The sequence below is a fragment of the Hakea prostrata genome, chromosome 4, assembly GCF_041222555.1.
Source record: "Hakea prostrata isolate BN-2017 chromosome 4, UWA_Hpros_2, whole genome shotgun sequence".
In the NCBI taxonomy this organism is placed as follows: domain Eukaryota; kingdom Viridiplantae; phylum Streptophyta; class Magnoliopsida; order Proteales; family Proteaceae; genus Hakea; species Hakea prostrata.
The window spans coordinates 21,794,996-21,820,395 of NC_142603.1; the positions used below are offsets into that span (position 1 = coordinate 21,794,996).

The window sequence follows — 25,400 nt, forward strand, 5'->3', positions numbered from 1 at the left end:
AGGAAGGGATGGCTCAAAAAAATTGGGAAAAAATTGAAGAGAGTAAAATAAAACCTTGAATTTATAGAAGCAGTTAGCGATGAAGGATAATTTGGTCATTTTGAAGAAATAATGGAAAAGATTAAGAATGCAACTATTGGATCATTAATGGAGACAAAGCACATATGCATCGACCGTTTTCTGGTTTACAGCGCACGCGCAGAATCATTCGTAGGTTCTCTATCTCATGAACCGATCGTGTGATGTTACGTTTGAGAATCCAAAGAATAGTGTTCTCTTCTTCATTTTTGTCCTCAGCATCTGACGCAAGCTCCCACCCAACTCAGGTCCCCAAAGACTTCGCATTTTCTCTACAGATGCTCCCTTTTCTGGTTTTTGACGTCGCAGATCCTACCACGTGGCCCCAATGGAATCATCGACAAGAATTGGTACCTGAGTGTATTGATTCGTGGGTGGTTGATGCTCTGAAAGTCTTTATCCCTCATTTGCACGATTTTCTTCCTCTTTCTTTATTCTGTTACTTTGATTACTTCACTACAGCATCTTCTTGCTGTGGGAGGAAGGAAGGAAAAGAGGGGGCATCTCAACAGCTGAACCCGGCAAGAGCCTATTCACTAGATTCTTCTTCACTGTTCATTTGGAATGGAACTCTTTGCTTACTTGTAAGTTCATCTGTTAATCTGCATTTCTTTCTTTAATCTCGCATCCATTGTCTGCTTCTACTCATTTCTTCTCTCTTAAGTATAAAGCTTGTATCAAGCTCTGATTGGAGTCTTGATTTATTGAGTAAGTGATGGTTCTTCTGGTGTTTTAAGGATTTGGGTGATGGGTTTGGGTGATGGGTTTCGCTTGAAATTGAGGATAGCACGAAGGTTTTTACACAAGTGAATCATCCCAGATGATAGTTTCGCCGCAAAAATTTCAGAAGGTCAGAGAATTTGATTCTCTAGTTTGGGTTTGTTGAAGGAATGATGGGTTTTTATGGGCTGACTCATGTTTTAGGGATCTTCGGGGTGGTTTTTGCTTGAAATTGTGGATTGGATGGATGGTCTGCAAATAGGGAATCGTCCCATGAATGAGGGTTCCCAGAAAAGAGTCCCAGAGAAGGATGTGTATAAGCCTGCTGAGTGCCTGCAATCGTCACAAATCCAAGTGGGTGGTGGAGAACTTGCAGCAGTAAAACCCCCAGATAGGATTAAAAGGGATGAATGGAGTGAAGGAGGAGTGATGAGCTTACTTGATGTTTATGAAGCAAAATGGTTTCTTAGGAATCGTGCTAAGTTGAAGGGAAGCGATTGGGAGGAGATAGCCCAGCAGGTTTCAGTCCGATGTAGTGCCACAAAGTCGGCAAAGACTCCCAATCAATGTAAGAACAAGATAGAATCCATGAAAAAACGCTATCGGGCAGAATCAGCTGCTAACAACTCTGTTTCCACCTCTTCCTGGCAATTCTATGCCAGGATGGATGGATTATTGAAAGGAACTTACTGCTCTCAATCCAAGGTTGATGGTTGTGCCAATGTTGTGCCTGAGTCTGGTTTGCAGCCTCTGTTGAAAGTAGAAACTGATGACACGCAGCACGTCCTACAATGGGTTAATGACAGCGGACATACCCATCCACAGAACCTTGGGAAGCCTTTAAATTGTGAGCTTGTTGATGTGGAAGCTGATCCAAATATGCAAGACAGCAATCAAGATGACGAGTCTAATGCACTTCCCAGTAACAGGAAATCCTGTAGGATAACAGACAGTGATGAAAGTACTCCGACCAGCAAGACTGCCATCAGGGGAGAAGGGTCTGGCAAGGTCAACCCATATAAGCGAAGGAAGAATTCAAGCAGTGATGTGGCAGAGGAGCGGAGGAAGAATTCAGGCAGTGATGTGGCAGAGAGTATAAGGTTGCTTGCGCATTCTCTCCTGAAGATTGAGCAGGCACGAATGGAAATGCACAAGAATTCAGAACGCCTGAGGGCTGAGGCAGAGATCAGGAGGAGCGAAATGGAGCTCAAGAGAACTGAAATAATAGCTAACACTCAATTGCAGATTGCTAAGCTTTTTGCCAGGAGACCACACAATCAAAAGAATAATGGTGGAAGTTCATCCTTGATGGCCGAACCAACTGTTCCCTCAAGCACGGAGGCGAGTGGTAAGTTTAAGTCCTTTTCTGCTGTTTATAGTTCCTGATCAATTTTTAAGCAATGCTGGTTTGTTTTTTGATTTTATTTTAACAAATTTATACGATTTTAAAGCAAAATTATGCTGAGATTGCTTCATTTTGGTTCTTCACAGAACATTTGACTCTACCTGTGGATTCATGCCATTGGTTTGCTAACTTGGTATTCTTTTTAGTAAGAGAATCCATGGTTCGTGGAACCGAAAATCTTTTCTCTTCCTTTCCCTATTCGTACTTGGATGACAATAAAGTTGTTAATAAGGTTCTGGAAGGGATCTGTTTTATAAACAAATAAAATGTTTGGGTCAGCAATTGAAATTGTACAAAAATGTGAAACTTGGTTTATTTAAACATTGGAAACCCAACAAGTTGTGTATCTAAATCCTCTTTATATATATTATATATGTACGAAGAAAAAGGAATTACTGGTCCCTATCAGCTTACTAGTATGGTCTACTATAGTGTGGTGGAAATTAGAAGCTTGATTTACTTGTCCTCAATTAATAGAAACTATAATTAAAAGGAAGAAGAATTTGGAAAAATAGAAAATGGAATTCAATGAAACATCACACAAGCTCCTGAAGCTTTGAAAGTGAAAGAGAACCTTGGTCATAAAAGTTTGGTAGTTGTATATTCCTCAAAATAAGTCTAGGGAAACTAATGAGCTCAAAATAGGATTAGTGATCTGAAATAGGTGATCTTTAATACAACATCGTGTTTTTGTCCGTAAAGATTATCAAATCACTTGTTTGTTTAATTTTTTGTATGTTCAGATGTCTTCCCCCAAATGGATGTACTACTTATTTTATGAAATTTTTTTGGAGAAGAGTTTTGATAGGCATAAAGGTTTTTTAATTGTAATCCAGTGGTCATGGATTCTGTTGAAAAATAAAACTTGGTGTAATCAGGAGCACAAGATACATGACCTGAAGCCAGGCACGTACTATCGTTGTCCTTAAGACGTAATTTGCCCCTCACGAAAGGTGCTAAGAGGTACCAGCGAACCGTCTCCCAGGATACAAAGAAGCCCAAACTCAAGGTTGTTTCCCGAGTTTCCGCAGCACAAAACTCAAGAACAGAGAAAACTTCGGATTTTCTACTCTACTACTATTGAGAAACTAGAGGGGATGAATAGGCATTGAGGTGCCTCTACTGAACAGTTCATGACTCTATTCGTATGGGTGCACCTCTCTGTAGGGATACAAATGCCAACGTCAGATCCGGGCCGTTGGATCGTCGGCCGCACGATCTAACGGTCTAGATTGAACCATCAAGATGACATTTATGGATCTACTTCCATCGCCCTAGATCGCCGTTGATCAAAATAGACGATCTCGCTCGAGCGTGCTAAGTGCTAAGTGCGGTGCCAAGCGCCAAACAGCCCCACGCGCGCAGGCGCCCGGACGGACACCGTCCTTCGCACACGCATGGCATGTCTTTATATTAAATCAAAGTTAATAGGCGTACCTATAATTAACTTGGATTCCGACATCTCAGTTTCCAATGTGGGACTATATAACACACACTTTCCTAAAATAACCAAAGGAAAGTTTCCGCACTTATAAATCCAATTTTAAATGAAACGTTTATTATTTTATTATATTAAAAATAATACAACCGATTCAAGTCTGAAAACAACCTCTCTATGAAAACAGGGTTAAAGCTCTTTATGTTATGACCCTCCCCTGACCCTGCAGAGGTGGGAGCCTTGTGCATTAGGTATGCCCTTATGACTGGTAGTCTAATATTTCTTCATATGGGTAGTTGACTGTTGGAGATACTTTTGAGGTTTACTTATGTTTTCTTGTTGAAAATTACTTATTGTATTTTTTCTAAGGTTTGTTTCAGTTGGAAATATAATCTTAATATTGATGGCTTTTTGCTGAAAATTCTGAAACCAATTCATCATTTTGAAACTAGAAGATACATATAATTCATGTATTCTATTTTGGTTTTTCAAATTTCTGAGGGATGAACATATTTTCTCCATTTTATCTATCTTTTTGCAGGTTTCTGCCTATTTAGATATTATTTTAGTTTATGAGGTCAACACTTCCTTAACTGCCCCAGACTTCAAATCAATAGCATACAGCAAGTAGCTTAAATGATTCTACTGTTGGTCTACATTTGATGCAAGGAGTCCTGAGAAGTCTACAGGAAATTCTTATGGATTGTTGATTTCATCTTTTATTTTTTTGATAATGAAATCCATGTGTGGCAGTGCACTTATAAGTCAATTCTTTTTCGATTAAGATATGTCTTCAAAAAGTTCTTGTTCTGTTCTAAGCAGTCCACACCCTGGAGGGGAAAGGTTGCTATGATAATGGTCCACATAGATTTCCTGCAATTAGATAATGTTGTCCCACAAACCATTTTATTATTATGGTTGGATAATGGACCCATAGCCTCCTGTTTTTCCATGGGATTTTTTTAGTCCTCTAAATATTATGGCTTGAGGACATAGTGCAAGAGCTCACATGATCTCACTTTTGTCCATTTAGCGAGACAAGATAAAGTGCAAGACAAGATGATGTGATTAGCACATAGGATCTTGAGTCTCGACTCTCAAGTTGCAACATTGATGATTGGATTATTATTTGAACTTTGTAATTTCAACTTTGGACAAGGTGCAATGTATTAGACTTCTTTGAACTGTGAGTATTAATGTATGAGTATATGATGCGCTCATACAGTAGGCCATGTTAAGGTTTCACTTTGGTTTATAGTGGTTTCCAACCTTGTGGCCAAAGATGGAGCTCACATTTACAGTATTTTTTTCTCATAAATCTGAGGTCACCAATGTGTTCAAAAGGGCTAGAATAAGCTGGATGACAGGTTTCTGTCACAGTGTTTGGGAAACAAAATTCCAACAACTTGGTGGGATCTCGCTGAGGTCTTGAGTCAACCCGCTTCCTTGAGTTGGAGAGATGGGCTTTACAATTGAGAACTCAAACCATCCTGGGGGAAGCTTGCCACAATGGATCTCATCATGGATCTGGCTGTTAATCAGCACTTGCCATTTTATACATATCCTTGTTGCAAAACTGTATTACTGTTACCCAAGTAGGTTGAATTAAACTGAGCTACATTTAGCAGGGATTGTATCCATTAATGTAGCTTTGATAGCAAAGGTGAGAAAGTACTCTAATTAATTTCTTGAAGAGTTCCTTTTACATTTGAAAATTAGGGTGTATTGACTACTCTCACCTTTTAGGTTTGTTGCACATTTTGCTACAACATGCATGGGAAACCATGGAAATTGTAAGTCTTGTGGCTTCATGAATAATTTATGTTGTGAATGCTAATAAGCTTGATGTAAAACTTGAGTAAAACTGAACCATCTTCAATGGGACCAAATGGACCAAGTCAAATTGCCCAGCTGGTCTTCTGGAAGGGCTAAAAAGACACCAAAACATTGTTTATGTAAACAGTATCACAGTCCCTTTTTTGTCCTTGATGAGAATATTCCTAGGAGATCTTAGTGGGCTCTGTTTGCATGTACCAACTGCAGCTTCAGTGGACTTAAGGCATATTAGATTTTATAATTTTTAAATCTAATTTCATTAGTTCTATCTTAGTATTCATGCATGTGGCTGAATTATAAAGCCTAATAGTTTCTAAAATTTAGTTTCTAATTTCAAAATTAGGGTGTTCTCTATTTTATTATCACTGAAAAAATTAGCTAAATAATGCAGCAAAGTCTAGTTTCTATATCTTGTTGGGCAAACCTTTGCCTTATAAATTTGCAATTGGCTGTTCACAGCCCAGAAAAATGATGAAGTTAATGAAGAAGCCTTGCTTGCTGCTACTATACTGTTGTCCTTGTTGAGTGATAAGAAGGGTTAACACCTTGGTATGAGAGCTAAACACCTAAGGCTAAGGAGCCTTTCTGTTGAGAGCTAAATCGACTGATCCTATCTATTTTCAATTTCCTTTTCTTTTGTTAATTCCTTTTGTGCTAAGATTATTGAAGCTGCTGCAACAGTGAGACAGACATCGAAAACAGCTGTGACCTCCTTCCTTCAAATTTCCTGCTGTTCATCTCCAGACTACTAGTTGATGTGCTAATGCTGCTGGCCTTGTTGCTGTGCTAGACTGCTGCTAGAACTTCCATGCAAACAGGCGTGTTGACTGGATTTTTTTTTTTGATAGCTGCAACTATCACCGGTCCTACTGGAGATAACAAAGGGTTATAGACCTGACAGACTGTGGGAGAGTCTGTCGTCTATGTTTTTGTGGGATTTACCTTCAACAGAGTTTGCCTAGTCTAATATCTTGAAGATAGTGTAATATGATGAGTCTGGTCTGTTCCTGTCAAACTTAGGCAGTAGCATATGAATGTTTAGAAATCAGGAAGAAACTTTTATTAACCAGACTAGATGGATAAACCTGGTAAGGTGTTAGAGAAGCTGGTGAAAGATTGAGTAAACAGTTATTAGCATGGTATGAACTTTTGATTGTCCACATGCCATGATGTAAGATTTGAGTTGTAGGAATGTTTAAGGTGTGTTTGGTCAAGACTCCTTTTTATGTGTCATGTAAGGGTGCCTCATAACAAACCGACATTAACAGGGTGATGTAGCTCAAGTCTCAAGTCTGAACTACCTGAAGTTGAGTTCGGATCCCCTATCTGCGAGGGTAGAGGATTGTGCTTCCCTCACACTCCACCACACTTTTAGGGGTGGAAGTCCACCTGTGGGTACTGACAAGGTGGACTAGAGGTGGGGCCCCCTGCTAAACATGTGGTAGAGAGGTTGAGGGGAGCACAATCCTCTACCTCATAGATGGAGGATCTCAACTTCCTAAATCAGTCTTTGCTGATTGCTCTACATGTATCTATTACATGATTAATGCAGAGATTCAGACATGACCAAAGTGGTTCAAAGCAAAAATGTGACCATTCTTTTTTGGTGAAATATGATTGTTGTTGACTGACTATTCAGGTTCAACTGTTAAAGTTGCTCTAGCGTGGCCATCTAGGAACATACACAGGCCTCTGTCTTCTTCCTGTGTTCTTTTTATTGTTGGGCGCATATAACATGATATTTGAATAGGAATTGGTTGATTTTTGTGGAATTCTTTAGTGGTGGTGCAACTTATGGTCCTCTATGTTTCTGTTTTTTTTCTTTCTCATCTTCTTCTAAATCTTTAAAAAAAAAGAAGAAGAAGAAAAAAGAAAGAGAACAAGAAAACAAAAGAAAATGGGAATAATTATGATAAGTATTATCTTTGGTAGTAAATAGCTTGTGTTGGAAGACGGATGCTTTTGCAGATTTTTCAGAGGCTGAGTTGGAGGAAGCTGAGTCATTCACTTTCTACTACTGGATTTCTATCATTTCAAGTCAGATTTATGGTCGTATTACATTTGTTAGTAAATAGCTCATAAGAGAAGTAATTCATTTGAAAATGAAATAGTATTTTTTCCAACAGGTCAACTAAATGTGATATCATCTTGTCTTCCACTGCAGTATGATTGCTCTGCTGCCTCCTGAAGAATCAAATTCAACTTTGATAGTTTTTACTTGAATTCAATTTGCATCAAGCTGTTGGGGTTCTTTTTTTTTTTTTTTTTTTTTTTTGGGAGATTGATCAGAGAAGGAAAAGTGAGAATGTGGTATGAAGTAGTAAAACTCATGCATAGAAGAGAGGATATAGCATTCTAGCTAGTCCTGAGCATATTTTAGTATATTTTGGAGCTGTGATATCTGCCGTTGTTGTCCTCTGTCTTTCTAAGAGTTCCTGGTCAAGTGAATCTTTCACTTAGTATTGTCCGTTTGAAATCAAATACAAGCAAAATAGTCTCAACAAATTCTACGATTAATGCCTACTTCTACATTTGCTTTCTGGTCAAGTTAATGTGTTATTTAAACAACATTTCTGCTTGATTAAGTGAAATACCTGTGAGGAAAAATAGAAATAAATGAATTTATAAATGCAAGGATATTGATCCAAGTATGTTCATTTTTCAGGGTGATGAATGCTGATTGTAGGGCATGGCCTAAAGAAGAAACTTCCATGTCAGTTTTCTTGGTCCAGGGGTGATCTGAGCTTGTAGGTAAAGGGGTCAAGCATAAGGAGCTATTAGTCCAAAGGAACTAACAGAATAATTGATTTTTTTTTTTTTGGGGGGGGGGGGGGGGGGGGATGTTTGTTAATAAACTAACGGCTCTTCCAGAAATATTGCGTAAAAGCATGTATTGACCCCATCTTGATTGGAGAAGTATAATGGTGATCCTCTTTTCCGTAGCAGGTGTGTTACATGAGTTTTCCATTCAATACTTCATCTGTGTGTTCACTGTAAAATTAAATGTTGCAGGTTTACCCTTGCAAGTCCCACAATCCATGGTGTTATATTGGCATGCCACTGCTGCTTTGTTAAACTGAAAATGTTTAAACACCATGGCTATGGTATCTGCCTCATTCATCATTTGAAATGAAAAATTCATTTGCTGCTAGATTGTTATGGTTAGGTTGCAAGTGGTGCTTGAAGTCACTTGTGTGCAGTGTTTGTTGTTAAATCTGAATTGAAATTTTTTTAGTAAAAAGAAGCTTGGTTTGATGATGCAAGTTGCAGCTACCATCAGTGGACACCTTAACATCGAAGTCTTTGGTGCTACTGGGTTTTCTTTGCTGACTTAGCAACTCACTTGACTGAAGTTGTATTGAACTGGGTTTTCAACCTGCAAGATTGATGAAATAAGAAAGAAACGGGTAAGGCTAATCATTTGATCAATTCAAAGGCTTTCATGGAGTAGGTAAAAGGTATAGTCTTCTTCTTGAACAGATTGAAATGACTTAGTTTTCCTGGAGATGAACCAGTATTCCAGCTGCTTTCAGTATTTAATAAGAATAGCTCCCAATGTTGACTGTGTTCTGATGATCTTGACTAAACTGTACAGAATTGATTTATGGGTGGACTATGAATTCTAGAAATATAATTAATGCCATATGGCTTAATTTATCTTCTCCTTAGTTATGACCGTCGCATATAATTTACTGAATAGTTTGACCAAAGTATCCCAAATAATTCATGTATGCAAAATACAGAGAAGCTTTTCACAGAAAATTGACTTGCAATAACAATTCAAGCTTTTGATATTGTACTTAACGCTACCTTAGAATTAGGGCTGCAAGTTTAACTCTGGTAGCTGCCTTAAGCGGAACAAGGTCTTGGTTCAAGATTTTGACCATGAACGCGGATCAAGGACGACCTAGATTAGTGTTTGTTTGCTTGATCCATTGACCCATCTCTAATATTTTATGGTCCTGAGCCCAAATAAACAAGAAATCAACTTGCATAGAGAATGAGAAAAGAATCACTACATTTGTCCTTTCTTCTAGGTTTAAGTAATTAATTTTTTTTATATCAGATTTAATTGGGTCAAGGTTAGGATTTAGTAACAAGGGCAATCCAAAAATAGAGACAGACATAGAAACAGAAGCAAGGAGGGACAAGGCCAACTGTCTCAACCCGGCCCACTTAGGGACAATAAGGGTGGGATAGGACTTGGCTTGGCACATTAAGATTTAGGGTCAGGAATAAAAAATTTTCAACTCTGAGTCAGGTTTAGGGGGGGGGGGGGGGAGTATGTTTAACTAAGAACACTAAGAAGTGAGATTAGCTTTTGAAACGCCCTTAGTCCTTATTGAAACCAGGATTACCAATACCATATTTCCCACCATTCCAATAAGCTGATGATGAAGAAGCAAGTTGAAGTCCAACCTTACGAGTTCAGCTCAGCTCTCTGTTACGAAAAAAACCAATGTTTTTTTTGGTACTAGTGCTTTTTAATACTGGAAATTAAACGTTGCCGGATGGATGCGAACCCAAGACCTCCCCATGGCAGTCTGGGCTTTTAACCGCTCTACTAACCCACCATTGACCAAAAAAAAAAAAAAACCAATGTTCTCCCTTGATGTTTTTGAATGTAAAGGATAAGCCTCTGAATTCGAATTCACCGTAACTAACTTTATCCTCGATTGATTTTATATCCAATTGATAAAAAAGAGTTTGAGTTATGGTTAAAGCGTCAGCAAGTTGTAGAGCTTGATTGTAAACAAATTATAATTCAAATTCAAATAATATTAATATAGATCTTCCACTCAAGAATTTGAGTATGAAAGAATTCTCTTTCAATTTAGTTATTTCTCAAATGAAATTCTAACTTTGAACCACACAGCAAGAGTAGGTCTCACATGAGACTCATTGAGTGTGCCTTATTACTATGTGTGGTTCAAAAGGGTTAAGGGAGCACATTGTTCTCCCCGATCGGAGAGCTGATCCAGACTCCACCCTTACATTATATTATTTATCTGAGGATTTCTGGCCGGTTCAGCATTGAACGAACTCAGTACTTTATTCTGCCTTTTATTGTAATGGATTTTCAAATCAGCACCTTTTCAGAGACTGGACGACTTGAGACGGTAGACTAGACTGGAGAGTAGAGACCGCAAAGAGTTTTCTAAATCCGCGGCGCTGACTTGGCCAGGAGCCCACAGTTTCACGGCACTACCGATATTCCGTTTTCCGGGAAGGGCATTAACGACTTTTTACCCCTCAAGTCCTTTTTAGTTTTTTCCGCTTTACAATGGCATTACCGACTTAAGACTTAACCAGGCAAGGAATGTTTCATGCTTACGTGGCACACACCACCCATCATTGCGTGGACTAAATTTCAGTGACCCCGTCAGGCAACCGACTTTTTAGAATCTTTGTAATAAAGATTCCAATTTAATGGTTTTGCGTCAGATGGGTCTACTCTATTGATACATCACCGTCTGATTGTAATAATGAATACACGAACATGATGAAGGGTTAGATTAGACAAATGTGTACGGAAAATCGATTTTGGGATGATGTCCATATCTTCTCCCAAGAATATTCTGAACAGAGATCAGATATCTCTCCTTTTCTTCTGTGCGTATCTATATATCTATCTCATCTCCCTTTGTGAAATTAAAATAAAGCTTTCAAGAACATAACTACCACGCCACAGCCAAAGCAGAAGCGATTTTTATTGAGCACAATTCTTGCAGAGAAAGAGAGAGATGAGCAGAGACGGAGAAAATGGCATTACCTTGCAGCCTGGCCGTGAAAATTCAGTTTTTTCAGGCCGTTACACATCACGACCACACCAAACCACTACAAAGCCGAACCCTAAGCTGCTCTCGTTCTTTCTTCAAGCCATAGTTATGGCCTTCGTTATTTCCCTCTTTTTCATCTTCCTCGGAATCGCTGCCATCGTCCTTCTTCATATTTGTCTCGCAGGTGGGGCGCTGCAACGCCGTCGCCGCCGACAGAGTCTCTCTTTCGATTTTGCTTGTGAAAATGATGAATTGGGTCTTGGGCTGTTGCAAGAAGAGCTGCGTAAACTTTCTTATTTCAAATACAGTGTTGTGTTGGAACGTGGGTTGAATAAAGATTGTGCTGTTTGCTTGGAAGGACTCAAGGAAGGAGAGAGATGCAGGGTTCTTTCAAAATGCAACCATGTATTTCATGCGAATTGTGTTGATTCGTGGTTGATAAGGGTAGCTGCTTGTCCGCTTTGTCGTGCATCTGTTGAACTAGGGTCACAATTGGGTTCGGAGGATTATAGGAAATTGAGGGAAAGGGATCAAGGTTTATAAAACAAATGGGTTCGGACCCTAATTCATCCGTTGATGAATCTGTAAGTTTTTCCTTTTAGACTTTTTCCCTCTTCTAGGTGATGCACTATTGTACACTATGTTAGCAAGATTACAATTTTTGGGTTCTGATTCTTTTGTTCTTTCGAACAAATTTAATCCTTGTGGGATATAATTGAGGCTTGAATGTTATTCGTATTTGATGTCATTGAATGTGGATCAAATTTTACTACAATTACTAATATCTAAATTGAAAAGAATCCAGCATAATTTTTCTTTCTGCTATTTATATATATATTTATTTATTTGTTTATCCAAATTATTAATCGCTTCCTTCTGTTGAGTGCTTTGCTGGAGATATTAATGCACTTCATAGCTTTAAACAGGGAAAAAAGCCTTGTTAGAAAATATCAACCTATTTCGATCTGAGAAGATTACCCACAATATGGTAATCAATTCCGATGCGGTCACTGTGAGCATGGAATAACTGGATTGATTGACAAGAATGACCGGGGAATAAAAACGAGAGAGTTAAGATAGTGACTGAATCTCCTTGAAAACTGCACTTGTTCTAGCATAGCATGGTTGATTGTTTTTTAGTGCCCTGTAAAGGATAAGCCTCTGAATTCAAATCCACCGTAACTAACTCTATCATTGATTGATTTTATCTCCAATCGATCAAGAAGAATGTCAAAGTGTCGACAAGTTGTAGAGTTTGATTGTAAACAGTTGAATTATTCGAATTTGAATTACAACTTGTTTATAATCAAACTCTACAATTTGTGGACACTTTAACCATAACTCAAACTCTTCTTGATTTGTTGGAGATAAGATCAATCGAGGATAGAGTTAAGGTGGATTTGAATTTGAATTTGAATTCAAAGGCTTATCCTTTAAATGCCCCATGATAAAGAATTTGGACCTCAGAGAGTGCAAAGCCAGTGGAAGATCAGCACAGCATGCCAAATGAGCTTCAAAGTTGCAATGAGGTCAAGTAGGATAGGACTCTAAGGGAGACAATTTCAATCCTGCTGCAGCAGAAGTCAAAGAAGGTCTGCAGTCGCTAATGGTAGAATATAGTTGGAGACCAATGTTATTATTTGAATTCTTTTTTCTCTGTGCTGAGATCAAGTGAAATGCCATTGACAGTTAATATTTAAACCATACTTAGTGGGTCTACCATACAAATAAGTTCTGGGGTTCATTTAAATTTTTGTGCTTATAAGAGACCCAGTTGAGGACATTTTCATCTGGACTGAGGGTAAAGGTCTTCTGTTTGGCTGAATTGTGCAAGAGAGTAACATGGAATAGTTTCTGTTGCTGATTCATTTCACTGGATTAGTCACCAGATCAAGTAGTTGGAGTAGCTGGGTGGTAGAGTGGTAGGTTTTTCTCCACTTCAACCCTGATTGTGGGCCCTGTAGGGAACCAAAAAGTTAAGCTCCCAATGGATTTTCTGTGTTTATGAGGCCTGAATCCTTGAGAAGGAGATGACCTTCAAAACAGAAAAAAGCTAGTCCCCCCCTCTCAAAAACCCTTAAAGTGGGATAATCATATCCTTCACAAATGAAGATCGGATTATTTAACTTAGGCAATTTTGAAAGATCTTAAGGAACAACATTCTTATTATTGTCAATGTTGCTTTGGAATCTTAAGTCATTATTATCAACAAAATTCTGTGATTGGGTTGAACAAAAAGATTGGGCCATTGCCCCGAGCAACCTGATATTATTAGATGCAGTGGCAACCGGGAGAAACTAAAGCATTATGGGGAGTAAATCTCTGTTTGTGCCTGCTGGTTTGGATTCGAATCAATGGCGCACCTATTTTTTTATTGAACCTGTTCAATTTCTATGGTCTGGCATCCTCTGACGTGCTGGACAGGGCTGTAGCAGATTCTTGCTTTTGAAAATGAATTGCTTGGGGTAATTTTAGATTCAGAAGTAGTACTTATGGTTTAATTCCCCTGAGCAACCTGATATTATTAGATGTAATGGCAACCAGGAGTAACTAAAACATTATGGGAAGTAAATCTCTGTTTGTGCTTGCTGGTTTGGATTTGAATCAATGAAGCTCCTTTTTTTTTATTGAACCTTTTTTGATTTCTATGGTCTGGCGTCCTCCAACGTGCTGGTCAGGCTGTAGCAGATTCTTGCTTTTGAAAGTGGATGGCTTTGGGTAATTTTAGATTCAGAAGTAGTACTTATGGTGATTGGTTGGAAAGACTTATGTTCTGTGTTGCTTTGTACAGTATCTAGTATGAGATAAGCCTTGGAATTTGGATGAGGAAGTCTAGAACTCACCAAGAGTTTTGGGATTATATTATGTTTGAGACTGGGAAGCAAAGCTTGGAATGATATTCCAGCTGTTTGCAGACTAGTACTCACTTTCTTATTGTGTTTAGTAACTCCTTCCTCATGAAGCCTTTCCAACTTAAATTGGCATCTTTCCTTCCATGGTAATTTTGTGACTTGTTGAATATAATTCCATTTACCTTACACAAAAAACACACAGACACTACAACCACAACAACAACAATAGGAAGAGATGATCATGGAGAGTAAACCCGGTCCCGAGGGCTCCTGTAGAAGCAGAGTCTGGGGGGAAACTTTCCCCCACAGCATTACCCCACCCTCCCTGCCACAAATTTCTTTTGCTGCTAGGCTGTTTCCATGCCTTGACGTCAGGCTTACAACTGTAGTCAACTGACCATTGTGCCTAGGTCCACCCCTACGAGATGACCACAGATGATGACCATAAATAGCTTAAGTGGTTGGGGTTGAGTAGGGTGCACATATTTGAGAGACTTTCGCATACATCTTTCATTTGGTCAAATGTTCAACAGAAAACAATTTTTAACATTTGACTTTTATTGTACAGGCTCTTACTGCAATTCGACAAAGTAAATTTCAGCTGGTATTAAAGCGTGGCTGAAGATTTCAAATATTAAGGCAGTGATCTGAAGGTTTCAAAAATCAATCTTCTTGAAGTTTGGCTGCCAAAGGGTCTTAAAAGTGACAATAGTTTAATTAGGACATTGATTCATGGTGATACAGTATACCCTTTGGCAGCCGCTAATGTCTTTTGGTGTTGATGCGGTGCAACATGCCTATTCTTTGAGTCATGAGTGTGGTTTGAAATACTTATTCCCACCAATTTGAATCCAGGAATTCCAATCTGAGATGTTGAGGGCTTGTAGTGGAGTGGAGGTGGGACGTGGGTTGTGATATTTGTGTTGGTGGGCAAATGATGTGGCAATTGGTTGTGAAGGTGGACTGGCAGTTCTTAGGCAGGGAGATGGAATGGGGATGTTAGATGGCCTTTAGGTTTAGTTCTGGTTAAGAAGGGCAAATAATGTGGCTGTTGATTGTGAAGTGGTAGTTGGTAGGCATGCTGGGGTGGAAGGGTTTAGAATAACAGTAGGCTTAATATATGAATGACGGACTTTGTAATTTTGGGTTTGTCAGTTCAAGCAAAACCAGAAACCAACCTCAGTTTAGGAATAATGCTTAACTAGGTTTACTGTTATAATGGACCAATACTATAAGCCCAAAATAAGGGATTCAAGTCTGCTGTACTGTGTCGTGCGGTAGGGAAACCTTGGTCCGATGAGAAGGCTGGAGTTTGTGGGATGTCTCCTCTATGGTTGATAAGATACTTAGATATCCTACATTCCTACCTCCTCCTTTAATGCGGTTTCTTTACTGTAACAGTTTTCTTCTTTACTATCATGTTTGTGTTTTGGGTTGATCCCCCATTCTTTGTATTTATCCTTTATCAACAAGTTCCAGATCTCATACAGACATTGCAAGACATCTTCAAGTTTCCATCAATTCCTGTCTAGAAAATAGTAGCATTTTCAAGGGTATCCTGCACCTCCATTTTCATGATTCATTTTTGACCCTTTACTGTAGCAACCTGAAATTCTGGTCTGAAATACTCAGCTCAGAGATTTTTGCTTTGGTAAGGTGGAAGATGTCTTAGTTGATCTATCTTTTTTTCTTTATTTGATTTCAGTTATTTTTCTTAATTTTTATCTGTAGTTTACTATTAATCTAGATTATCCAAGGTAGTTGGGCTAATGCCGAGAAGTTTGAATTTAGAGTAAGAGGTGACAACTGATGTGTCTGTTTTTGAACCTGATAAAAGCTACTGTGTCCAACTTTCTGATTCTTGTTTAATGTAGTAATTACTAATAGATTTAAAACCAGCTACGTATTGAGGATGGTGATGATGTGGTGCCTTAAGCCTACACTCACCACGTGGTCTCGAGTTTAAGCCTCCTGTCTGTTACCTTGCCCTGCTGCATATCCTGAAATGAGGTTAGAGGAACCAACAACAACAACAACAATTACTAGTGTGTTTTGTTTTTCTTTTCTTCTTTCTGTAGTCTAGATAGTCGCATGTAGTGACAGATCACAACCATTTTATTATTAGTCTAAACTTTTGTATGTTCTCTGTTTGTGTGGATGGGGTGGAGTTGAGAATGTGAGTTAACGCTACTATGTTTTGAAACCTGAAATTAGCTACTGAGTCTAACTTTGTAGTTCTTGTTTAGTATGTTAGTTACTGATTTCATTCCTTCTACTTTTTATTGCTTCTCTCTCACTATTCTAATCTGAGTTGCTACTCCTATATCAGATTTGGTGGCCTTATATTTCTGCTGTGAGTTACTGTAGTTTATTGTTCTAAAACTGATTTGTCAAGTTTCTATTCTTTGTGCAAGGGCAGATCGCCTAACCCAGTATTGGCAATTTGTCCCAGCTTGGAGGATGGTTCCTTGCACCAAGGATACTCAACTAGAATTCTCGCTTGACGTGACTTGTCAATCTTCTATTGAGAGATGTAAATCCGATGGGGAAATGTTCTTTGCGCAGCAAATTCTCAACCAGAGTTCTGGCCTGACCTGGCTGATCACTCATATATTGGGAGATGTAATTATTCAATGTTGCTCACTTATATTTCTTTTCACTCTGCTAGTAGCATTCAAAATAAAGAGATGGTAAAATGGAACATCTTTACCTTTGGCTGCACTTGTATTCTACATGGCTTGAAATCATTTTATTTTGATTCTGAATGGCAATTAGAACTCAAAAGGTTGTGATCAGAGTGCCTGAATCAAGTGAACACAATCTTGTTGTAATGTACAGGACTTACTGACTTGTGTATTTGAGCTCTACTTTTCCATGTCACAATACTTTCTGATCATCTTCTTTGGGCTCCTCTAACAATAACCACCCTTTGTGCAACTTCTACAGCAAAGCGCAATTCTTCTCCGCTCTCTCCGATATGCCCTTGCCCTTCTCCTTTCATAAGCTATTCCAGTCTTGCAGGGATTTCACCCAGTCCCTCAAACACAAATTTGGCTCCAATTTGGCTGCAGGTACTCGCCTCAGCAATCATATGCCAGAGAGTTCATTGAAGCTCTCCAACAGTGACTTCTATCTGCAGTGGTTGTAGAACCTCTTAATTAATTCCTATGGTGTTCTGCCAACTTTATGTCAACCCTCTTTTCTTCACTCTCTCATCTAAACCTGTTGCTGGGTGCCATAATCTTTGACCTGACCACTCAATGAAGGCATGCTCCAACGTTTCTAATCTGGAAGGAACCTCATCAACTGCTTTTGGGGAAATTCAGCCTTTGTGGCAAATGCAATATTCCATACTTCCTAATTGTTTGCTTACCTAAACCCTTGATGCACCTATTAGTTGGGGACTGGATATTGGTATTACCTCTCCAGCCTTCCTGGGTACTCTCAATTTGATTGCATATGAACAACAGCAAAAGCATCATATCATGCCTACATTAATGTTGAGATTATGTATATGAACTGGTTCTACCTCATTGAAACCGTTGAGGATCATCCAAGTTTTTCAGATAAAATCTTCTCTGTCTAGAAAAGTCTATGTTAAGGGGCTCTCTTTTGTCCATCACTTAAAGATAATAGTTTGCTCCGGTTAATAGAAGATGGAGACACGCACCTGGTAAGTGCAAGGTTCTGTATCTGACTTTGCTTCCTTACGCATCAGGTGAATGAAGATAGGTGATCTACGGAGGCCAAACCGAGATGTATCAGATAGAGAGAGGATATGGATTTTCTGTCCTTGTAAAGAACCAGAAAATCATAGCTTAAGACCTCGAACTTTTCTCAAATGGGTTTTATGGTGTTTGAAGGCCATGAGAGCTTTCTGGATTCTTGATATGGATTCCTGAGCTTTGACCGTTTCCAGTATTGGTTTCTTACGATCTTACGAAGCTTGAGACAAGAAATGGGGAAGAACTGAAAAGAACAAGGGAGAGAGTTCCCGTGTTGCCCAAATATAATAAAGCTAACGTGAGAGAAGGTGTCCAATTAAAAATTACGTTAACCATTCGAATCAATTTGCTCAGTCTACTCATGTGCATAAGAATTAACGAGACGTGAAGAATACAAATTTGCTAAACTGGTGAAAAATAAAAATAAGTCAATAGAAAATCTAGTTAATCGTTGGTTGGTGAATTGCTCAATAGGTAATGATCTTCTTGTGTTATTTGTAATAGTCACCATTTTTTAATATAAAACTATCAATTTCAAAACTAAAAAATAAAGACAATTTTCATTTAAAACCCTTGTACACACTTTGCTTCTGTCTCTTGAATTCAAAAGATAAAATTAAAGACAAATTTTCATTTTTATGACCATAATACTCTTACATCTATTCTATAGTTAGATTTGCATCATGTTATTTAGATCCAACAATAAAAATCGAAAGTACATATTTTTAAATTTACCTTTAAAGGTTTAATAATTTATAAATTGACAAAATAGAATCCTTCAATATGTTGCAACGGTTCCTTTTCATATAAAAGCACGTACTTATTTTGTTTTACAGTGAATCCAACTAGAAGCAAGGATAAGTAGGGGCAGAACCAGGATTTAATATTAGGTGGGGGGAGGAGCGAAAAATGAGAGTCCAGATCATCTTTCCGTTGGAGAAGCACTAATGTTTTTTCTCCACACATATTATGTGGGTCCTTATAAGACCCATTGAGGGTTTCACATATGAGTTATTTTATTATATTAAGGCATAGGCTCACATATATTTGAAAAAAATAGGTAACTTATTACTCATTTTATGATTAGAGTGACTACGGTTGACTCTATTATGTCGGATTAAGGTTGGAATTGTTCCAATGAACTCCGGCTACCCTCAATGATGAGAATTGTCAAGGGTAAAGAAAAAATAAAATGTTCTTCTTAACTTTAGATTGATCTCACCCATTGAATCTTTGTTGGTGCGCAATATCATAAATCCATGAAGAAATTGAGGGATTTTATTTTACAAATTATTAAACCTTTGAATGTAAATTCAAAAGAGCAAATTGCACTGGCACCCCAAAATAGAGGCCTTAAAGCTCTGACACCCCACTTTATATTTAAAAAGGATAGAGACCCCAAAATTGGATTTTCATTGGATATATTTGTCCAATTTATCACTGAAAACCTTTCATACACTGTTTATTATATAAATATTTTTGAAAATAAACAGTAATTTAACTGTTTTTAGTGATGAATTGAACAAATATATCTAATGAAAATCCAATTTTGGGGTCTCTGTGCTTTTTAAACATAAAATGGGGTGTCAATGCTTTAAGGTCTCTATTTTGGGGTACCAGTGCAATTTGCTCATTTAAAAAGTATTCACACATAAACCCATTCTTTTGACTCTCCATTGTAGGATTTAATAGTGATAATATGAAGCAAATCCAACGGTAAAATGGATGTTAACGTATTTTAGTTATAAAAATGAATATTTGTCCTTAATTTGTTCTTTGTGTATACCTCATAGGAGGTAGAAGTAAAATATCATTTTATTTGGACTAAAATGAATTGGACCAAACTTCAAGGAGTTCAAATGAAAATTATCAAAAACTAAAATTTTCAGTTAGAACTTTTAATGTGATTTTAAACTTGTAGGGTTATGGAGCTGTAAGTATAAGTTTTGCAAACTTAAAGGGCATATGGGTAATTTGTTCTTCAAGAAAAGTAACACGGTTATTGATACAATTCTTAATTTTGAAAAGGTGATCCTACCCTTACTTACCCTTGGCCTTTGTTCACAAGGAAACGGATTGAATAAAATTCCTCCAAAGGAGAGAATTAGACTTTTCCTCCAAATCTTTAGGTTGTGCACCAAGGCTCTCTTTTTTCGGTGAAGATGCACCAAGTCTCTCACAAGCAAGGTTCGACATGTCGGCCCGTGTTGCCGTGTTTGACCCTGGCGACACGGCTACTTGAGCGACATGTCGCCAAAAGTCGGGCGACTTTTGGTTGGGGATCGCCGGCCTTGAGAAAACGGTGAGAGATGGGTCTTCATTGACAGCCAGGAAGATGAGAGCCGGGCATTTTGCATTGGGAGGAAATAACGAGAGGGCTTCAAGGAGGACGGAAAGAGAGAGGGAATCGACGAAGATGAGTTTTGATTCGGCGTGGCGAAGGAGGATTGAAATGGTGCGAGTGTCGAGACGGACGTTGATGGTGTTGAGAATTGCTTCGGCCATCGAAATGGCAAAGTGGAGTTCGTACATGGCCGGAATATTTGGGGCAAAGACAGAGATGACCTGGCCTCTTCGAATTCCGAGAGAGGAGATTGCAGAAGTGATTTGGAGGCAACGCTGGTAGGTTTGAGACCAAGTGAAGGTGGTTTCATTGTAGACGATGGAGGCACAGTCACTGTAAATAGTAGAAGCTTGTTGGAGGAACCCTAAGGGTGTGAGAGGAGAAGAATTTGCAGAGTTTGGCTTGAGAAGATCTTAAGTTGGCGACCCTTGGTAGATATTTCGACAATTGACGATATATCGGCGAGAAGTCGGTGATATATCGACGAGAAGTTGGCAATATATTGTTGACTTTTGGTTACTTTGGTGTCGCTGGGGGATGTCGTGTCACCCCCAGCGACATGGCGATTTTTCGCCCCGTGTCGGTGATATATCGCCGACACGAGGAACCATGCTCACAAGTCACAACCCATATAAAAGGATGACACGACATCTCCAACCAAAAAGCAACCTCAACCAGTTGAGCCTCCAATAGATCAACTTGTGTCCCAAATGACATGTAGGTCGCTGATTCTAGCGTGGCGTGCTCTTTAAGCGACTTTATGCACATGTTATTGTGTGATTGGATTGGTTCAGTCGGTGGGTCCTACAACACGAGTGGTCCGGTACACCCTCATTTGGCTCCATTAAGTGTTGTGCCCAAATCTAACCCTTTTGAGTAGACCATGCTAAACTTCGGTTCTTTGGTTTGGCATCTGTCCACACAAAAGAAAGTGATCGCAGAACGACTCCAAATATCAAGTCAAATTCAAAAACAACATCACATCGATAGGGGCTTTTAATTACTCAACCTAATGAGCTTAGTAGAAAGAGTGGGAGTAAATGAGCAACACATTAATTACTATAAGAGAGGGGTATTTATAGTAGAACTTGAATCATGAAGACTGTCGGATCTTCTTGGCTGAACACGTTCTCTCTGAGGTTGACACATCATTGGGTGCAGGTTAATGTTCTGTCAGGTCCATACCTAGCACTAAAAATGCTCGGAGGTTTATGTGACAACTCCAAGCCTGATCACCAAACAAATTTGGCAGGAGCTTTTTTTTTTCTTTGTAAAAAGATAATTTATTGAGGCGTACAAAGCCAAGTACACAGAGAAACAAAGAGACTGTAACCAAGGAGAGGAAATGGGCCAATTCGTAGAGGTCGCGACCGAAAAGGCCCTCCGGGCTAAGGCATCAGCCACATGGTTGATGTCCCTAGAAATATTGGAGAACAAACACCATCCAAAGTACTGGCTTAGGTGGTGGATATCCCAGATTATGGGCTGGATAGCCAACAAGGGAAGCTTGTTCTTGTCCTGAACAAGGAGAAAAAGATTCCTACAGTCTACTTCAAAGATGGCTTCATGAATCCCTTCACCTAAAGTGTAAAGGAGAGCAATCCTAAGAGCCTGAGCTTCAGCCATAAGAGGGGAAGAGGCTATACTAGGCACTGAAACCGCTAGCACAGGGTTCCTCTATGGTTCCGAATTACAAAGCCCAAGCCAGCCTTCCCGGAGCTAGGATTAAAAGCAGCGTCCACACTCACCTTAACCCCAAAAATAGGGGGAGGTCTCTAGCTTAACAATGTTGGCCTACTCTGTTGCATCTGATGAGAGCCTAACTTGGCCTGTCGGGTTTTTGTAAATTCAATTGCCGCGTTCCATGCATACCAACTCACTTCTTCTGGAGACCAAGACCTTTTCTTGAAGATATAATCACTCCGAGCTTTCCATAGGAACCAACACAAGTAAAACAACATTTTTGATGGGCCTTCTTTTTTGTCTTTGGGCCTAAATCCATATTGTTAGATGTTCAAGCCAACTTTCCAATTGTGTTTCTAATTGTTCACACATTTGAAGCCCAATGGGCTGTTGAACCATGCCACCTGAGCGAAGTTATAGTTGAAAAGTATATGGTTGATGGACTCAATGGTGGTTCCACATCTACCACAACTTGAGTCGATATTGAAATTTCTCCTTTGCATGTTCCCTCCACATAAAGAATTTAATTTTTGGGGCCACCGAACTCTTCCAAATGGATATCCAAGTTGTCTCAGGTATTGATTTCCAGTGAGGGGAGTGTGAAGATGAAGCTTGATGGGTGATGGCACTTTCCTGCTCTATAATGAGTGCCTTATAAACCTATTTAACAGTGACTTTTCCATCCTCTAGCCCCCACCCAAGTGAGGGCATCATCCCCTGGAAATAGCCTAAGTTGGATTTGTTGGATTCTTCTACCTATCTAATTGGCAAAAATCTTGTTTACTGCCCTTTGGTATGTTGCCTTTGCATTTTTTAGGTGAATGACATCACCTTATAGTAGTAACTAACTTTGTCAATCATGAAGGCTATATGTTTTTTGTCATCTAGCTAGGTGCATCAGAATTTGATTATACTCGGAGTAAGCATCCATGGAACTAAGCACTTCATGTCTCACAATTGCAACTATAAGGAGGTCAACCCTAGGAAGTAGGTAACAATCTTCGGGACGTGCTTTGTTGAGGTCGGTGTAGTCCATGAACATTTATCATTTTCCATTGTCTTTCTTGACCATTACCACATTAGTCAATCAGGTCGGATGGTCAATACGTTTTACGAAACCTGACTACTTCAATTTTTGAACCTCTATTTGGGTCTCCTCATGTTTCTCAATAGAGAAGTTTCTTCTTTTTTGGACAACTAGAATCACTTGAGGATCAGTACACAATCTATGTTCAACTACTCATTTGTCTATGCCAAGCATATCATTTGCCGACTAGGCAAAGACATCCGATTTTTCTTCTAGAAACTGAGTTCAATCTGGCTTTGAAATCTATTTCTTGTTCAGCACCAATCATTGTTCCCTGATTTGGTTCCTTGGGATTGAGACAAATTCTTTCTAGCTTCTCGATCTATTCGGCTCTATGCATTGCTTATTTGTCTCAATCATTTCTAATTTTGACAGACATGGTCGAACTGGTTTTTTCTCTTTTCTTCATGTAGTTGACATAACTCTGTTGACTGATCTCTGGTTGGCACTGCACTCTTCGATACCATTCTTGGTAGGGAATTTCATCTTCAAGTGTGGTGTGGACACTACTGCTTCTAGAGCATAAAGGGTTCGTCGTCCTAGTATGACATTGTACATTGATCGGTCATGAACAACTATAAAATTTGATTAAATGACCTAATTGCATGGATGCTCGTCAATGAAAGTCAAACTTAATTGTTCCCTTTGCCCGAATAGAGGATCCCGTGAGTCCATATAGCTGAGCTCCACATGGGATAAGCATCTTCTCACTTAGTTTCAATTTTTTGAAAGCTTCTAGGGATAAGTTGTCTGCTGAAGAACCAATATCAACTAAGACCATGTGGACTTCAGTTTTGGCTAGAATGACTTTAATCACCAGGGCATCATCATGGGGAGTCTTTATATCCTACATATCTTTGTAGGAGAAGGTGATCGACTTTGATACCACCCTCTCGTCTGACCTCTCAAGTTTGACATTACCTACGTAACGAGCTTTCGTTTTTCTTGCCGGATCGACTCCTCTATTTGACTACCGATGATATATATATTGGGGATCATTTTCTTTGGTTGTTGTCCTCACTCCTTGGTCGACCTCTGCTAGGGCTTCTATGCCTTTCTTTGCTGGTCAACCTACCTCTTTTCCTGTTTCCGTTGGGTGGTTGAAGGGCTCGAACATACTTCTTCAATTGTCCTTGAGAGATTAATTTCTCAATCTCTGTCTTCAACTACCTGCAATCATCAATCCAATGACCATGATCTTTATGGAACTCACAATTCTTGCTTCTATCACAATCTTTTGGTCGGCGTTGAAGCTTGTTTGGCCATTTAAGTTGTCCTTGGCCTTTGACTTGCATAAGGATCTTTGACCTTCAACTATTCAGGGAAGTGTATGCTCCCTCAGGCTACTTTGTTGGCTCTCGCCGACCACCTTTGCTCGGATTTGTGGTTATTTTTTTGCTTTGCTAGAACATTTCCTTATTTTGTTTATGTGGTTGGCTCTTTCTTTTGGAACTCATTGGTTTTTGATATCTCGGCTTGCTTTTATGGCATTGTTCGAGCAAATCTGCATATCTCTTAGGCATATCTAACAAGATGTGTTCGAGTAGTCCTTCGTGATTGAACCCTTGATAAAGTGCATGAAAGTTTATCTTCTCATCTAAATTCTCAATCTGAATGGTTAAGTTGTTAAACCTCCAAAGATAGCTTCTGACTGACTCCGTACATCCTTGTTTATGGAGAACAAAGTGTCATTTCTTTTCTTTGTACTTACTCCGCTTTGAAAGTGTGATAGAAAAACCCAACCAAGATTGTTAAAATTCTCAATTGTCCCATTTTGGAGTCCCAAAAACCATTTGGATGCGGCTCCAATCAATGAAGTGGGAAAAGTTTTCCACATGGCTACTTCATTATGTTTGTATGAGGACATGATAGACTTGTAGTGCACGATGTGATGTCTTGGGCATCTTGTCCCATCGACCATTGTGAAGGTTGGGCACTTGAAATTCCTTGGCATCTCGGCTTTTGAAATTGCTCAAACAAAAGAATCTTCTTTTAGGACAGAATATAAAGCATCCTTGCCAAATCTTTTAGCTTTTCAACTTCTCATCAAGTTCCTTGAACCGCTTGTTTACATAATTAGCATGTTTGGCTAGAACTTCATTGTTATCTCCTCCTTGTAGGTCGTTGGTAGGATGAGAACTACTTCCTCGATCTTCATAATTGTCACTTGGAGGAGGGTCCTTAGACGCTGCCTCACGTGATGGTCGAGATTTATCCTTGACCTTTCCTTTTCCTTTCTTCGAGATGGTCATGATGAGTGGTTGGGTGGAGGTGTTCGTACCTCCTTTCGCTTTGATATTCGACCGTCTCTGATTTCATCAAGGTTAATTGGATTAACCTGTTGGCCGGTCCCAGGCATTGCTACTTGTTGACGGATACTTGCCCTAATTAGTTTGTTCAAGTCTAGGATTTGCTTTTGCAACTCGTTAAATTGACCGATTGTTACGAACTG

General features: G+C 39.1%; 2 protein-coding genes and 1 pseudogene across 4 annotated transcripts; 2 read left to right on the plus strand and 1 right to left on the minus strand.

The window, feature by feature from the left end:
- The first annotated feature begins 253 nt into the window (after window positions 1–253).
- On the plus strand, window positions 254–8,272 carry LOC149018489 (uncharacterized). Of its 2 annotated transcripts, XM_089152715.1 has the most exons (3): window positions 254–662; window positions 816–2,146; window positions 8,143–8,272. In XM_089152715.1, exons 2-3 carry the CDS (start codon window positions 1,042–1,044, stop codon window positions 8,145–8,147), a joined length of 1,110 nt encoding a protein of 369 aa, XP_089008841.1. In that variant the 5' UTR covers window positions 254–662; window positions 816–1,041; the 3' UTR covers window positions 8,148–8,272. The 2 variants fall into 2 exon arrangements, with proteins under 2 accessions (XP_089008841.1, XP_089008840.1); XM_089152714.1 differs by having other exon boundaries at window positions 254–2,146.
- A 2,800-nt stretch (window positions 8,273–11,072) lies between these two features.
- Window positions 11,073–18,066, plus strand: LOC149018490 (RING-H2 finger protein ATL56-like). 2 transcript variants are annotated; one of them, XM_089152717.1, is made up of 2 exons: window positions 11,073–11,841; window positions 16,562–18,066. In XM_089152717.1, the coding sequence occupies exon 1, from the start codon at window positions 11,222–11,224 to the stop codon at window positions 11,798–11,800; it is 579 nt and encodes a 192-aa protein (XP_089008843.1). In that variant the 5' UTR covers window positions 11,073–11,221; the 3' UTR covers window positions 11,801–11,841; window positions 16,562–18,066. The 2 variants fall into 2 exon arrangements, with proteins under 2 accessions (XP_089008843.1, XP_089008842.1); XM_089152716.1 differs by having other exon boundaries at window positions 11,075–11,841; window positions 16,529–18,066.
- Window positions 18,067–19,895: 1,829 nt separating this feature from the next.
- The window catches only part of LOC149018491 (putative UDP-glucosyl transferase 73B6), a 50,683-nt pseudogene continuing 45,178 nt past the window's right edge, over window positions 19,896–25,400 (minus strand).

What these genes read in the sequence shown, in the direction of transcription:
- LOC149018489 (XM_089152714.1), top strand. Translation starts at nt 1,042, where the DNA reads ATGGATGGTCTGCAAATAGGGAATCGTCCCATGAATGAGGGTTCCCAG.
- LOC149018490 (XM_089152717.1), top strand. Translation starts at nt 11,222, where the DNA reads ATGAGCAGAGACGGAGAAAATGGCATTACCTTGCAGCCTGGCCGTGAA.